The 16,889-nt window shown below is 37.0% G+C and overlaps 2 protein-coding genes and 1 long non-coding RNA gene across 3 annotated transcripts in view; 2 read left to right on the forward strand and 1 right to left on the reverse strand.

The window, feature by feature from the left end:
- Window positions 1–16,889, reverse strand: part of NXF3 (nuclear RNA export factor 3) — a 1,139,741-nt gene that overhangs the window by 654,218 nt on the left and 468,634 nt on the right. The window lies entirely within an intron of this gene.
- LOC114905733 overlaps window positions 1–16,889 on the forward strand; it is a 336,532-nt gene that overhangs the window by 263,323 nt on the left and 56,320 nt on the right. The gene's annotated exons all lie outside the window — the stretch shown is intronic.
- BHLHB9 (basic helix-loop-helix family member b9) lies at window positions 950–2,644 on the forward strand. Its single transcript, XM_029240091.1, has one exon. It carries the CDS (start codon window positions 950–952, stop codon window positions 2,642–2,644), a length of 1,695 nt encoding a protein of 564 aa, XP_029095924.1.

Genomic DNA, 16,889 nt, shown 5'->3' on the forward strand with positions numbered 1-16,889 from the left:
GAATTTGATTAAGAAAGAGGACAAAAGCTACTCATTTGGATCCAAGGTGAGTGTGAGCATGAGCACCCCTATTGATTGGGAATGGGAATTGGCTGTTGGCAAGTAAGAGCAGATCATATCTTGGAGCCATTGTCTTCCAACTTCCCACACACCTCTGCCCTCACATTTATGTATAGGAAATGGGGCTAGGGTGAGCCAGGATTGTGCCTATAGGGTAATTGATAGATACCTAGGAAGTGGGGAAGGAAGCCATGAGGAGGACCAAGGAGGCCAGAAACATTATATTCACAAAGCCTTAGATTTGGAAAGGCAGGTATTGGGTTTAGAAGCCAGAATGTATGTCTGTCTACCAAGTACTTAAAATTCCAATCCCTCCTGTGTTTTTGTCCATAGGTCTGCCTGTGAGTCGACTATAGGGCTTATCAACACTGGAAGCAAGAAAGGAGAAAATTGCACCAGATCAGTGCAGGTTGGTGTGAGGCCTACCAGATAGACCTATAGAGTATAGTGGTATATACCAAAGGGGCTGGACACTCCTTAGCCTCTCTCACTTTCACCAAGCTTTCCCATCGTCTCTGTTCCTATTTGATGCAGAGAAAAGAGTATGGAAGTGCCTGGGTAGGGCATTGTTGGGCATTAGTGGGACTGTGGAAGGGATAAAATGAGGTAACAGAGTTTTATACTACTCTACTTCTCCTACCACACAATCTATCTCTACTTTCACATGTCCTCTGTGGCTCTCTGCATAGAAAAGCACAGTTGGAAGAGACTCAAAGCCCATTTTCTTCTTCCACCTCAGGCCTATCTCCAGTGGTGGCTGTGGTGGCCTTGAAGTGACAGAAGATCATCACCTTCAACCCAGTAAAAGAATATTAAGACACTGACCTGGGACATATTGAGAACCAAAGCCAAGACTGTATAGAGCTATCTACATAACTGGGCTTCAACCATGGCTGGGGTTAAGAATGCAAGTAGAAAGAATAGGAGTAGAAAGAATGAGAGTAAAAAGAAGGCCAAAACTGAAAATAGGGCTGGTGTACAAGCTGAAGCCAAGAGGGAGGCTACTGGCGTAGTCAGATCTGTAGCCAAGACCCAGGCCAAAGCAATAGCCAAGGCAGGGACTCAGGAAGATCCAGTGGCAGAGGTGAAGGCAGCGTCTAAGAACAAGATTGTTACTGAGATGAAGGAAGGAGCTCTGGCAGATTTCAGTCCCAAAGCTGAAGATGAGGCCACTAGAGCATCTCGGTTTTGTTCTGTGGCTGAGGCTAGTGCTGAGTCCAGTGCTGAGTCCAGGTCTACGTGTAAAGATAAGACTGGTATTGATACCTGGTTTTGGGCTGAGGAAGAAGCCAGTGTTGGTTCCTGGTTCTGGAATGGAGAAGAGGCTGGTAATCGTTTCAGTGCTAAGGATGAAGGTAAAGCTGATATTTGTCCCCCATCCTGTGCTAAGAATTTGGAGCCTGTGGCTGGGGCCAACTGCAAGGCTAGGCCAGGGGCTGAGGAGGAGGAGGAGGAGAACGTTATTGGGAGCTGGTTTTGGGATGGAGATGAAACTAGTTTTGACCCTAACCCTAGACCTGTGAGCAGGATAATTAAGCCCCAGCCTGTGGATGAAATTAATGAAAAAGATAGGCCCAAGGACTGGTCTGAGGTAACTATCTGGCCCAAAGCTCCTGCTGTAACTCCAGCAGTGTTAGGCTTTAGATCCCAAGTCCCATTTGAGAAAAAGCCTCCTTCATATGTTGTCCTGGCCTCCGCTGAGGAAAATACCCATTCTTTGCCTGTGGCAACAGCGTGCCCTTCTAGGAGCACCCCCTCAAGCTCACAGCCTGTCTCTGAGTACCCATTTGGTTCTGACCCTTGTATCCAGACCATAGAGGAGATTAGACGCCAAATCAGGATCAGGGAGGTAAATGGGATTAAGCCATTTGCTTGCCCTTGCAAAATGGAATGCTACATGGATTCTGAGGAGTTTGAAAAACTTGTTACCTTACTTAAATCAACTACTGATCCTCTCATTCATAAAATAGCTCAAATTGCAATGGGGATCATTAATGTTCATCCATTTGCCCAAGAGTTCATTAATGAGGTGGGTGTAGTGACACTTATTGAAAGCTTGCTTAGTTTTCCTTCCTCTGAAATGAGAAAAAAGGCTGTAATTACTCTGAATCCCCCCTCTGGGGATGAAAGACAACGCAAGGTTGAATTACATGTTAAGCATATGTGTAAGGAAACCATGTCTTTTCCCTTGAACTCACCTGGACAGCAATCCGGATTAAAGATACTAGGACAACTGGCTACTGATTCTAACCATCACCACATTGTTGCCAATTACTTTTCAGAGCTTTTTCATTTGCTCTCCCTGGGAAATCGTAAAACCAGAAATCTTGTTTTGAAAGTACTTTTGAATATGTCTGAAAATCCAACTGCAGCCAGAGACATGATCAATACAAAAGCATTAGCAGCATTAAAACTCATCTTTAACCAAAAAGAGGCAAAAGCCAATCTCGTTAGTGCTGTGGCCATATTTATTAACATAAAGGAGCATATCAGAAAGGGCTCAATTGTAGTTGTTGATCATTTGAGTTATAATACACTCATGGCCATTTTCCGTGAAGTTAAAGTGATCATCGAAACAATGTAAAATGAGCTAGAAATGAAAGAGAACCCTTTGAACAATCTCCAAACTCTAACAGGCTGTGTGTTCCCAAAGAGCCATGCATAATGTTTTGGTTATTACAGTGTGCATGTTATAAATTACATCTTTAACACAATATTACCTGTGACAGTCTAGGTCTGAGCTAGACCATTTTGGGGTATCAAATTAATATTTCATTGTGAGTTGAAAACATCTGTTGATTATTCTCTTGTGTAGATGGGGAGCTTTTTAACATTTAAGATAGCAAATTGGTGCATCATAAGTAAGCTAACTTTTCATTAGTATCTGCTTAGATCCATTTGCAGCTTCAAATGATTTAAAAAGATAATATCCTTGAATTTATAATCTAGTTGTAGAAACAAGGCATATACACACAAAAAGATATCTAACAGTACACACACACACATATATATATGTATACACACACACTCATTGCCAAATGTGCACTCTCAATACGTAAAGAAAGCAGGGTTGCTACCGGCTGTTTAATGTAAAAGGAATTACTGTTTTTCCCCTATTCTACCTGCATCAGATAACTCATTCTACAACACACAAATGGCCCTGAATCTCAGATAAAATGTAATATTCATCTTTTATTTTGCTACTACATTTATAACTCCTATATTGTTAGGCTATTTCATTTATGTCAAGTAATCTTGCAGAAGAGAAAGGAGGTAGATGTAGGGAGGAAACATTTCCTGAGTACCTACTCATGTCAGATACTGTGTTGGCATTATATTTTACAGGTTTCTTCTTCTCAACAATGGTTCTCTGAGCTATGTACTGGTATTTTTTTTTTTATGATTATAACTCGTTATTCTGGATTGCCTCCAATGGCAGTTAAGGAGGTTGAATACTTATTCCTAGATTCCCACAGCAGGCAAGTGTGGCATAGCTGTTTTGTCTGATACCAAAACCCGCTCTCATTGCACTACCTAATAGTCCTCTTCCACTTTTTGTGTGGCAGCCTTCAAGGCTCACAGACTGGTTTTAATGATTCAGTTTTGCTGTAGATAATGTCCCTGCCAGTCTTGCAATTCTTAACTTCCTCTAAATGCACATGTCCATTAGGCATTTGGCTAAACCTTGCTGGAGTAAGAAGAAAAGTCTGGGATGAGTGTATGGATTTGAACTGGCAGTGTCTGGGAAACAGTAGGTGCCCCAAACTGTTGAATGAATGAGATGTAGATTTGGAGCCAAACAACTGAAATTTGCTATGTGTCCTTCCTATCTTCTTCAATAAAGAACTGGAATCATTCTGTACATTGTTTCATACCTTACAGTTTAAAGGATAATTGCTTTTTTCTTCCTTGCAAAATTATACCTTAGTTTACCATTTATAATTTATTCTCCTGTGTGTCATATGAAAAGATAAACGGTTCTATCTTTTACTAGTAGGCAAGCCTACTCTCTGCATTTGTACCAGCTAAAACTGTACAGGATAAACTTAATTGGAGAAATTTAGGCCCAGGCCCAGAACTGCAGCTTCATCAACACAAAACAGGAAAGCTAAGAGAGGAGCTGCTGCCTCAATCTACATGATAGTGATTCCTGGAAGTCTGTGGTCCAGAAAGCATTCCCAGGACTTGGGCTATAGCTATAGACTCAGGGTAGGAATTACAACCCCTGGTCTGAGCTGAAGAGAATGTTTCAGTGTGTAAAAATATTGGGTTATATGCTTTGAGATTTTTAAACAGTTAAGAAATTAAAACAAGATCATACTGTAAATACTGTTTGTAACTTGCCTTTCTTCCAACTAACTGTATATTGTGACCATCTTTCCATATCAATAAATAGGCTTCTACAAATATTTTTGAATCTCTTAATGTTTTTCCTGTATTAACATTTGGTGCATAGTGCCCTAATCTTTCATTGCATATCATCTTAATAAAGAATATGCATAAATTTATTCTCTTACAGAAATAGAACTACAGTATTCTGCAACTTGCCTTTTTGTCTTTTCAGTTATCTTTCCAATTTAGTATTATACAGATCTACCACATGCTTTTATTTAATAGCTTTATTGAGATATAATTGACATACCTCAAACCACACATATTTAAAGTATACAGTTTGGTAAGTTTTAACATATGTATACAGACACAAAACCATCACCACAATCAAGATAGCAAACATACCCATCACCCTGAAAAGTTTCTTCATGCCCCTTTGTAATGCCTCCTTCCCACCTCTCCCTATTTTGTCCCCAAACAACCACTGATCTGCTTTCTGACAATATAGAATCATTTTCATTTTCTGTAGTTTTACATAAAAGGAATCATACAGCATATATTCTTTTGGAGGGAAGGGGATGTCGCTTCTTTCACTCAGCATAATTATTTGAGATCCATCTATGTTGTTTTGTGTATCAATAGTTCATTGCTTTTTATTGCCAAGTAGTGTTCTACTATATGTCTATACCACAGTTTGCACAGTTTATCCATTCATCTGTTGATGGGCATTTGGGTTTTTTCCAGATTTGAGCTACTGCAAATAAAGCTGCTACAACTGTTTCTTGTAGAACTGTTTGTATGGACATTTGCTTTTCTCTTGGATAACTACCTAGGAGTGGGATGTGGGTCATATGGGAGGTATACATTTAACTTTTACATTTTCCAAAATGGTTGCATCATATTACATTCCCACAGCAGTGCATGAGAGTTCTGATTCCTCCACATCCTTGCTAACGCTTGGTATGGTTGGTCTTTTAATTTTAGCCATATCTCATTGTGGTTCTCATTTGCACTTCACTAATCACTAATGATGTTGAACATCTTTTCATATGCATATTTGCCATCCATATATATTGGGTGAAGTAGGTATAAATATTTTGCCCAATTTTTTTAAATTGAGTGGTTCCTTTTTATTGTCAATTTTTAAGAGTTCTTTATATATACTGGATATAAGTGTATTATTAGATATATGTTTTACAAATATTTTCTCCCAGTCTGTGGATTGTCTTTTTATTCTCTTAAAAATGTCTTTTGGAAAGCAGAGCTTTTTAATTTTAATGAAGAACAATTCTTTTACCAATTGTGTTTTTGTGTTAAATATAAGAAATTGTTGCCAACCAAGGTCATAAAGATTGTATCCTATATTCTAAAAGTTTTACAGTTTTAGGTTTCATATTTAGGTCTATGATCCATTTTGAGTTTTTATATATGGTGCACCTTATATATAGGTTGAAGTTCAATTTTGGCATAGTGATATCCAGTTGGTACAGTCTCACTTGCTTAAAAGACTCTTCTTTCTCCACTGAGTTGCCTTTGCATCTTTGTCAAAAATCAGTTGTCTCTGTATGTAATGGGTCTGTTTCTGGACTCTTTATTCAGTTCCATTGATCTACTTGTGTATCTTCATTACAATGCTACCTTGTCTTGATTACTGTAGCTTTATAATGTCTTGAAATCAGGCAGTGTGAGTCCTCTATTATTTTTCAGTTATTTGGGTTATTCTTACTCTTGCTTTTCCATATGAATTTTAGAGTCAGCTTGTCCATTTCTACAAAATCTCCAGCCAGGATTTTGATTGGGATAGCTTTGAATCAGTAGATAAATTTGGGGAGAACTAACATCTTAACAATATTGAATCTACTGTTTATTTAGGTCTCCTTTAATTTCTCTCAGCAGCGTTTTATAGTTTTTATGCAACATACTTATTAGTTTATTCTTTCATATTCTTATTCTTTAGCATATTCTTATATTTTTTCTTCTGTGAAAAGTGATACATCATTGTTTATGTCTTCATGCCTGTTTGAATATTTCTGTATAACAAATTCCTTGAAATAGAACCACTTTGTCAAAGATCATGAATGGCAATGCCCTCAAATAGAGCCACTTTGTCAAAGATCATGAATGGCAATGCCCTCCAGCCAAAACCACCAATATTTGAACAAGTTAGGTTATAGAGAGGAAGAACACACACCATGGGGAATCATGGGGTGCTTCAGTAAGGGGGTTTTAGAAACAACTTATTTTAGGATTAGGACTTGTGTTAGGTGATTTGGAGGAGGGTTTAAGGAAGTGAGGCTTTGCTGTAGATTGAAAGCTGTCAGGAAATATGAGTACAGTAGACCCTTGAAGAACATGGGTTTGAACTGAGTGGATATTTTTCAATAAATAGTGCTACAGTACTACATGATTATGGTTGGTTGAATCCGTGGATGTAGAATCACATATAGGGAGGGCCGACCGTAACGTTATACACAGATTTTCAACTGCGTGGAGGGTCAGCACCGCTAACCCCCATGTTTTTTCAGGGGTCAACTGTAATTCTATGATTTGGTATCTAAATAAATCTTGTTCTACAAATGGGGAAGACTAGGACAAGGCTAGAGTTGTGATAGGTAAAGAAGCAGCAGCCACTTATATTAGCCAGAATAGGAGGATATTTGGCCATTTTTGTGAATGGGACAATGTTTCTCTGTGTTCATACATGATTACAGATTACATGATTACATTTGTCGTGATATATCACAGTCGCAGAGTGGCCTTATCGGATGTTAATGTTCTGTGAAATTGTTTATATTCGACAAGAGAACACCAAGCCTTAGCTGAGAATGCTGGGCCAGCTCATGGATGTCAAGGGCTGATTTTCTTCTTCTCATGGATATTTTCAAATTTTTACATATATTTGTTTACTGACCTTCAAAATATATCCCCTCAACCCATGGTGCATGAATGTCTATTTCTTCATATTCTTATCAACATTCAGTATCAATATTTTCAATCGTTGCTATCCTCAGAGGCAGAAAAATCATCTCTGTTGTTTTTATAACATTTTAAAGGCTACATAATATTCTGTATATGAATGTGACAATTAAATCGCACCTCTATATTCCATTGGGTTAATTCTAGGGATGTAAGGATGGACCCTATCACCTACTGGGAGAAGGAGTGGAGTATATACATGCATGCATCACTTTGCCTATTTTACTCATGCCCCCTCATTGCTGCCCCTCCCATATGATCTCCGGATTCAAGCCCTGACAAGTACCACCAACTGACAACCAGAACAGAAAAGTTGTACCACTTTACACTTTGTGAACTAAATTTAAAACAGAAGAGTGAAGAGTTTAGCTTGCTGACATTGTGTTACACGAGTTTAGGTCTTGAACTCTCTTACGGACCCACCCTTAGGCAACAACCACAGTCAGTAGACTGGCAACTGATATGTACATGCAAGTACAACTCAAGACAGAATGGGGGTTATTATTATTGAGACAAGCACAAGCTTTGCAGTGAGCAAAACTGCTTTCCAGTTATAGCCTTATAAAGATTATATAAATATTTCAAGTTCTTCAGATTAAAGAGATTGGTCATTATTTTATAAAATAAGCTTCAAAACATCATCATAATTAATCATGAGTTGATAAAACATCTTTAGTAAACCAACATGCAGATTTTGCCTTAAGAGTTCATAGGACCCTCTTAGCTTATCTCTGGACACGTACTCTCAGCTGGACAGTGTTACATACCCTGTCAGCAAATCTGAAAGAATCTCTGGCTACCTCCTTCCTAGAGGTGCCACGTCCCTCTCAATACTCATTGCCAAAGTTTCCCTGAAGGAGAGGAGAACTCCAGAAACTTGAAAAATGTTTGTTGTGCATGTTGAACATTTAGCAAACTAAACTTGGCTGTTCTCATGTTGTGGTATTCAAAATAAAGCACAGTATAAAAGCGTGGGGTAGAAATTTTTTTCTCCAGAAGTTGTTAATCCTCCATCTGGACAGGGGAAACTTGATGTTCTACTCCCCACAGCCCAGTTAGGTACTTTGTGAAAACTCTAAAATATGTCAAGAATAGACAAAATGCCTAGTATGGTAGCAATGGTTGGGAGGAATAGTAATGCAGAATGAAATGTGTTTCCAGGTGCATTCTTTGAATCAAGAAAGTGCTAATCCCTCTCCTCCTTGATGATGGAATGTCATTTTAACATGACAATGGAAAGTGAATGTTGCATTGGAAAGAGTACAGTAGACTCCTCTAGGCCCATGAAATATTATGTAACTTTCATGTATAGCTATGCTATTGTGGTTTAAGAATATGAAGCACTAATCTTTTATCAGAACTATCTTGATTCTATACAATATGACAATATGATATGAGATTGATTGTACTTCTTAACAAACATCAAACTGTAAGCGCCCATGAATATTATTCTTTACAATGGCCCCCATGGAAAGCCCTACACTTATGCTGTAATTGTTTGAAACATTGAAACTACTTTCAGAACCAGTTTCTGAGTCACACAAGAACACCAGAACCATTATTTTATAGCCATGGCTATATACTGAATAGTTCTGTTCTCTGGATCAGTGCCCCCTAATCTTTATCATGTAATGGCACACGTAGAAAATGATCATGTTTGTACATTTGCTCTCCATTAAAGGCATCAGCCCCAGTGACTCTAGCTGGAGTCACTGTTGCATTCCCTGCTGCAACTACTCGGAGCATTGAGGGAAGCAGTATCTCTGATACACCTATAACCCACTTCTAGTATACCAGTGGGATGCTCTACCCCAGGACAGGGGTTTTCAATCTATGTTTCCTTGACTTCTAGGATTATTTGAAAATGCTTCAGAAGGCACTGCAGAGGATCAGGGGAGGGTGCATGTGTTGGTTCTGTGTGTTCCACAGCACCTTCAATCAAAGCAGCTTCACTTTGCGGTTATGCCATATATATATATATATATATATATATATATATATATATATTTTTTTTTTTCCCAAGCTGTGCGGCTTGTGGAATCTTAGTTCCCCAACCAGGGATCAAACCCGCACCCTCAGCAGTGACAGTGCGGAGTCCTAACCACTGGACCACCAGGGAATTCCACTTTGCGGTTATGAGTAAGAGTGTGTTTGGGAAAAGGTTTCCCCAGTTAGAAATTTTTGTGACCACTTCTATAGATATCCATCAATCTTTTAAAAGAATCTGCATCTAATGGTTGAATTGCCTTTCTACATATTTGTAAGACTGACATTATCAGTGTCTACTAAGTTTTTTCAGTTGAAGGAAATGATTTATGTTTCCCAAAAGATTCCCCTGTGTTCAGGCTTTACATTCTTTATTGAAGGCTCTATACAATGCTTTCAAATATATAGTCTGAGAACTTACACAAATTCTATTTTTGAAGGAAGATATCACACCCATGGCAGACCAGAGTAAGTAGCGGTTTTGAATACAAGCCCCAAATTCATTATTTTCTGCTATTTTAATACCAGGGTCCTCAACTCCCTTACCTTATTTTCTGCCAAAGGTAGAGCCCTGGACTGTACACACACTCATTTGCCCAAGTGTTCTAGAAAATTTTCTAGGAATAGAATTTCTAGGTCAGAGTAAAACATTTTTCACTGTTGGTGAAAGCATAACAGTGATTCTCAATCCTGGTTGCATCATAATCACCTGGAGAACATTTAGAAAATACAGGCACCCAGGATTCTTCTCCCAGAGATGTTGATTTAATTGGTCTGGAGAGGAACTTGGGTGCTGATAATTTTTTTAAAAACTCCCTAGGTGATTCTAATGTGCAGTCAAATTTGAAAACCACTGTTGCAAAGAATCAGGCAATTTCATATACTATTGGAGGTAGAGGCGGATAATTTGATATAGTCATTTTAATGGTCATTTCCCAATATCTAGTAAAATATAAATGTTCATACTTTTGAATGATAAATTAGTAGATATATGTCCTACAGAAAAATTCATAAAAACAAGGAAAATTTATGTGTAAATATGTTAATTGCAGCATTGTTTGTAATTTAACAACTAGAAATATTCCAGATATCCATGAATAGGAGATGAGGTAAATAATTTATAGTATTTCCATAACATGAGATATTATGCATCAGTTAAAAATAATCAAAGACATCTATATGTACTAAAGCATGATCTTTTTTAAAAATAATAGTTATATGCAAAAAGAGAAGCTGGAATGACATACCAAAAATCCAACTGATTATAGCTGGAGAGACATGAGTGTTTTATTATTATTTTATTTAGCTTATTTTTAATTTTTCTTAAGTAAACAAATACTACTTCTGTAATAAAGTTATAACATAAGGAGAAGATCTGATAAGGAAGGATTTGTTATACAAACTGATGAGCATATACCCATAAAGAAAATATCAGTTAAATAGTACTTCTTTAGGGGTGAATTATTGGAGCAAGATACAAAGTCAAGTTTCAAGTACCCATATTAGTCTAGGAATTACAAAAATATCATAAAAAGGAAGGCATAAATATGAGCTAAAACCTATAGTAATCCCCAAAGTAAATCAGATGTTTAATTAAGCAAGCCAGAATCTTCCTTCATCAAGATGATTAAGGGGGATTATCTCCCAAGATGCTGGGAGACTTACAGGAATTTGTAAGTTTTGTAAACAGCTAGAACTCAAGAAACCTGATTAACATAAACACAGAAAGTGTATAATGGGAAGAGAAAAGCTGCTTTGTTCCCTGGAGGAATTGATCAAGGGAAGTGGAAGTTCACAGATAGGCATTGCATACATTATTGGCAACGCAAAAAGTTATTTTGCATTCAGATATCAGACTTTCTTTTTTTTAAAAGATGACTGTATCAAGTCTTGTCAAAAGCAGAGAATAAAAAAATTATTATGTTTTTATCTTTCGCCAGCCACACAGAAATTGTTAAATGGTTGTGGCTTTATGTTGAGTCGTACCTCCCCAGACAGTTAGGATTATTCTGTGATTGGAACAAAAAGCAACTAACGAAGACGTTTCTTCTTCTCCCTTGAAACTGACATTCTGTACACTCTCACCCTTTGGTTAAGGTAATATGGTTTCAGTATCAGGGAACACAATTGATTAATAATTGCCATAAGACCCTGACTACCATCTAAAATCCTACAATGTAAAAAACTGAGCACTTGGTCACTACTGAGGGTTCCTTTTTTTACATGAATAAAGGAATGAATGAATGAGGTACAAGGCCCTAGATATTGAAAAAACAATTCCTCATCTGTAAAATGTAAGTTGAGAAATAAATATTAGTTCCTTGGATAGCCTTTGCCACCAGGAATTTTACTGAGACAAAAATCTCTTGAATGGAATGGACATCTTCGAGATATTTCAAACTGTGATAGAAACAATGCACTGAATTTGAGTAGGTCCCTTCTTCAGTCATCATTCACACACCCCATCATCAGGTAAACTTCATGATTCAAATGAACCAATTCAAACTGCATATGTGAACTTTTTCCCAAATGTTCTGTACGTATAGGCATAATTGAGGGCTTTTTTAAAATTAAATATTGGTATATTAATGAACATATGATTTTAAATAATACTTTTATCATTTGACATTATATCCTATATAATATGCTGTGATGAAGGAAATCTAACTTTATTTTCTTTTGAATATTTAATAGAAGTATTTTTAAAGTTGTTTGCTTTACCCAGCAACTTGAAAATGCCACTTTATCATAATATACATTTATAAATACTTTGATCTCTTCCTGGGCTTTCTACTCTATTTCATTAAATTATATATACTTTCATTGGTTTTAATTATTCTAGACTTGTAATTATTTTAGTATAAAACTGAGCAAGTTTCTCTTCATTATGCTTCTTCTGGATGGCCATCAGGTCTAAGTGGTATTATTACTGTTTTGATGGAAGCAAGGAAGGGTGGAATGACTTACTCAATGGCATAATGTGAGAATGTGGTGAATATAGCCCTGGGACCCAGATTTCCTGCCTCTCATTATAGTGTCCTGTTTGGCAGAATCATTATTTTGCTTTGTTCTTTTGTGGGATCCTGTTTCTCTGTAACTTGAAGGATACAACCAACAGAAAAGAAAACAGGAAGCAGGAATGTACATACACCATTTACATGGAAATGGGTGATATTTTCATCCCTATCCCAATATCACCCTAATCATTCTACAACACAAAAATGGTGCTGAAGGTCATATATAATGTAAATGTGTTCTTATTTCCCTTCCTGACTCTACAAAATCTCCGATGTATTTACCATTGTCCTTATTTGATAGATGGAGAAACTAAGGCTGAAAAAAGTTAAGAAACCTTTAAAAGGTTATTGCTAAGTAGTGGCAGAGCCAGAATTCCCATATAGTTTTGTTTAATTTCAGTGACTGTGCTCTTAATGCTCAATGAATCCTCCCTTATACATAGCAGTTTTTTTGTGGTCCAGGGACTGGCTGGTTTAAACCTTAACTTGTATGGTGCCTATGCTTTGTCATTAACATATAGATACACAACACCCCAGAGGTAATGTGCTTTTCTTGGGGTGTTGTATAACTATATGTTAATGACAATACTGTAATGTGCTTATTCTTTTCACAATAAAATTCAATCTAGGATACGTATTTTATGTTCCTCAAGTACCAAGAGGTGTAGCAATTAGAGCAAAGAAGCAGGGTTGAGGGGAGGGCATGATTTTTTAATTATCTTCCATGTGCCAGGCACCGTGCTAAGCACTTTATGGCATCTCATTTCACCATTTTCAATCATATTCCCTAAAGGAAACTATTTCAGAGATAAAGTCATTTGCTCAAGGTTGCACAGCTGTAAAGCGGCAGCCTACCTGGTACATCATTATTTTCATCACCCTGAAACACTTTCTGTTACATTTATCATGTTATCTTTTACTGCCCTTTTGTCACTGGTGGGTGCTCAGTAACTATCTACTGGTTAATGAGTGGACAAATATGAGGAAATTCATTTGTTGAGTGCAAAGAATGGACTAGAAATTAGATGCTGCCATTAAAAAACAAAATAGGATCAGATTCTTTTGATTTTCCTACAGTTCTCCAAAATAGGCACAAAAATCCAAATGAGGGTATATTTGCCAGTTATATCCATATTAACTCTTCCTAATAACTTCAAAACAACTCCTATATGGGCAGTGACTAAAAATAGCCTCAGGCAAAGGAAAGGATTAAAAACCCAAATTACTTCTGAAAGAATGAGAACAGTCAGAACATAATTTACCTCTCAAAACCTAGTGATAATAAAGTAGAAAACTCATAGCACACAGAGACACTAGATGCTAGTGATTTTCCCTAGTTCCCTAGAAGACAGGAGACTCGTTATTTTAGGTGACCTTAGTATTCTACCTGCATCAATGGACTTCAATAAATAACATTAATAATAAGAGCTAATGATGACCTTGCACTCAACAGAGCTCCTTCTTTTCTTTCTATCAATACATCAGAGTAAGCAACAGAATGCAACTTTCTTTTTGTTTTGTTAAACTCTTCCATCCATACTTAAAATAATTCCTTGGCTTTAACAGAGTTCCTTCCTTCCTACCTACCCTGCTGAGAACCCAGAGTGTTTTCCCAGCTGGGATCCTGTGGGTCTCCACAATACTCCAGGACAGCTGGGCAGCTTCCCCAATTTCAACCTGGTGATCAGTTTGGGCCTGTAGAAGGGAATTGACTCACCCAAGGTCCTATCATTGGTGATGCCTCTGGCCATGGGACCCAGGAAACTCTCCTGACACTTACCCCAGCACCTTGGCCAGCAGATCTGTCATTGTTCTTCTAATATATTGTCTTTCTGGATCTCCAAGAATATCACAGACACCTAGCTTATGTGCACACTATAATCAGCAGTAGCTCAGACACCGGGACCCAGTTAGATCTCCTAATCTTCACTCCAGTTGCCCTCTGTGCAAACCCATGTCATAGATTTTGTCTAGTAGGGCTTAAAGGCTATCACAGATACCCAGCTCATGTGTATGCTTGAGATTCACCTAGAGCAGCAGTTCTTAAACTTTTGGTCTCAGAAGACTTTTGCACTTTTAAAATTATTGAGGACCCCAAGGAGCTTTAGTTTATATGTGGGTTATATTGATTGATATTTACCATATTATTAAGTAAAACTGAGAAAAAATTAAATATTTTTAAATAATTTTGGGATCATCAGCAAATATAACTTACTATTTATCCTAACAGTCTTGTCCTATGCATATGTATTATATATTTCAAAAATAATCAGATTACCCTGCCTTACAAGAAATGCTAAAGGGAGCTCTTTAGGCAGGAATAAAAGGATGCTAATAAATAACATAAAAACATATGAATGTAGGTGTAAAACTCACTACTAAGGGTTAATATACAATCAAAGTCAAATTCTCTAATATTGTAATGGTGTTGTGTAATTCACTTACAATTGTAGTATAGAAGCAAATGTGTTAAAAATAATCATGACTACCATAATTCATTATTGGATACATAATATAAAATATAAGTAAATTGTTACATCAATAACCTAAAATGTGAAGAGGGGTCAGTAAAAGTGTAAAGTTTAGGAATGCTATCAAAGTTGAGTTGTTATCAGCTTAAAATAAGGTGTTGTTATAAGATATTTTAAGGAAGCATCATGGTAATCACACTCAAAAAAATTCTGTAGTATTTACACAAAAGATAATGATAAAGGAGTCAAAGCACAAAGCTAAAATAAGTCATTAGATCACAAAGGAAGATAGCAAGATAAGAAGCAAGGAATAATGGACCTACAAAATGGTCATAAAACAATTAACAAAACGGTAATAGTAAGTCCTTAAACTAACAATCATTACTTAAAAGGTAAATAATTTAAATTATCCAATCAAAAAATTAGAATGGCTGAACACCAGATAACAAAACAGAATGCAAAAACATGCTACCTACAAGAGACTCACTTTAGCTTTAAAGACACAGATAGACTGAGAGTAAAGGGATGGAAAAAGATTCAATCAAATGGTAATCAAAAGAATGAAGGGGTAACTTTACTTTTATGAGGCAAAATAGACTTTAAGCTAAAAATGGTGAAAGGAGACAAAGAAGGTAATTATATAATGATAAAGAGTCATTCAAGAAGATATAACAATTGTAAATATTTATGCACCCAATATCACAGCACCTAAATAAATAAAGCAAATACTAACAAAACAGAAAAGAGAAATAAACATCAACACAATGATAGTTAGGGACTCTAATACCCCACTCTCAACAATGGATAGATCATCCAGACAGAGAATCAATAAGGAAACAGCTGATTTGAACAACACTATAGACCAATTCTACCTTACAGACATATATAGAACATTTCGTCCAACAACTGTAGAATACACAGACTTATCAAGCACACATGGAACATTTGCTAGGTCATATGTTATCCCACAAAATAAGTCTTAGCAAATTTAAAAAGATTGAAATCATACCAAGAATATTTTCTGACCATAATGGTATGAAACTAGAAATCAATAACAGGAGGAGAACTGGGAAATTCACAAATACATGGAAATTGAACAACACGCTCCTGAACAACCAATGGATTAAACAATTTAAAAAGAGCACCTAAATAATAAGCAAAATTATAAATGAAAACTCAGACATTACAACTGATACTACTAAAATACAAATGGTCATAAGAGACTACTATGAACAACTATACACCAACAAACTGGACAACCTAGAAGAAATGTATAAATTCCTAGAAGCATACAACCTACCAAGACTGAATCAGGAAGAAAGCGAAAAACTGAACTGACCAATAACAGTAAGAAGATTGAATCAGTAATCAAAAACTTCCAAGGCAAAGCCCTGGACCAGATATCTTCACTGGTGAATTCTACCAAACATTTAAAGAGGAATGAATGCCCATTAATCTCAAACTCTTCCAAAAAATTGAAGAGTAGAGAAGACTTCAAAAATCATGAGGCCAGCACTGCCCTGATACCAAATCCAGAGAAAGACATTACAAGAAAAGAATACTACATGCCAATATCCCTAAAGAATATAGATGCAGGGCTTCCCTGGTGGCACAGTGGTTGAGAGTCCACCTGCCGATGCAGGGGACGCGGGTTTGCGCCCCAGTCCGGGAGGATCCCACATGCTGCGGAGCAGCTGGGCCCGTGAGCCATGGCTGCTGAGACTGCACGTCCGGAGCCTGTGCTCTGCAATGGGAGAGGCCACAGCAGTGAGAGGCCTGCATATCGCAAAAAAAAAAAAAAAAAAGAATATAGATGCAAAAATTCTCCACAAAATACTAGCAAGCCAAATTCAGCAACACATTAAAAGGATCATACACCATGAAGTAGGATTCATCCCTGGGATGCAAGGAGGAGTCAACATATGTAAATCAATAAATGTGTTACGTGACATTGGTAGAATGAAAGGTAAAGGCAATATGATCATAATAGATACAGGAAAAGCACTTGGCAAAATTCAACATCCTTTCATGATAACAACTCTCAATA

Source organism: Monodon monoceros, unplaced genomic scaffold (genome assembly GCF_005190385.1).
Source record: "Monodon monoceros isolate NGI ecotype Baffin Bay Population unplaced genomic scaffold, NGI_Narwhal_1 Super_Scaffold_22, whole genome shotgun sequence".
NCBI lineage: Eukaryota > Metazoa > Chordata > Mammalia > Artiodactyla > Monodontidae > Monodon > Monodon monoceros.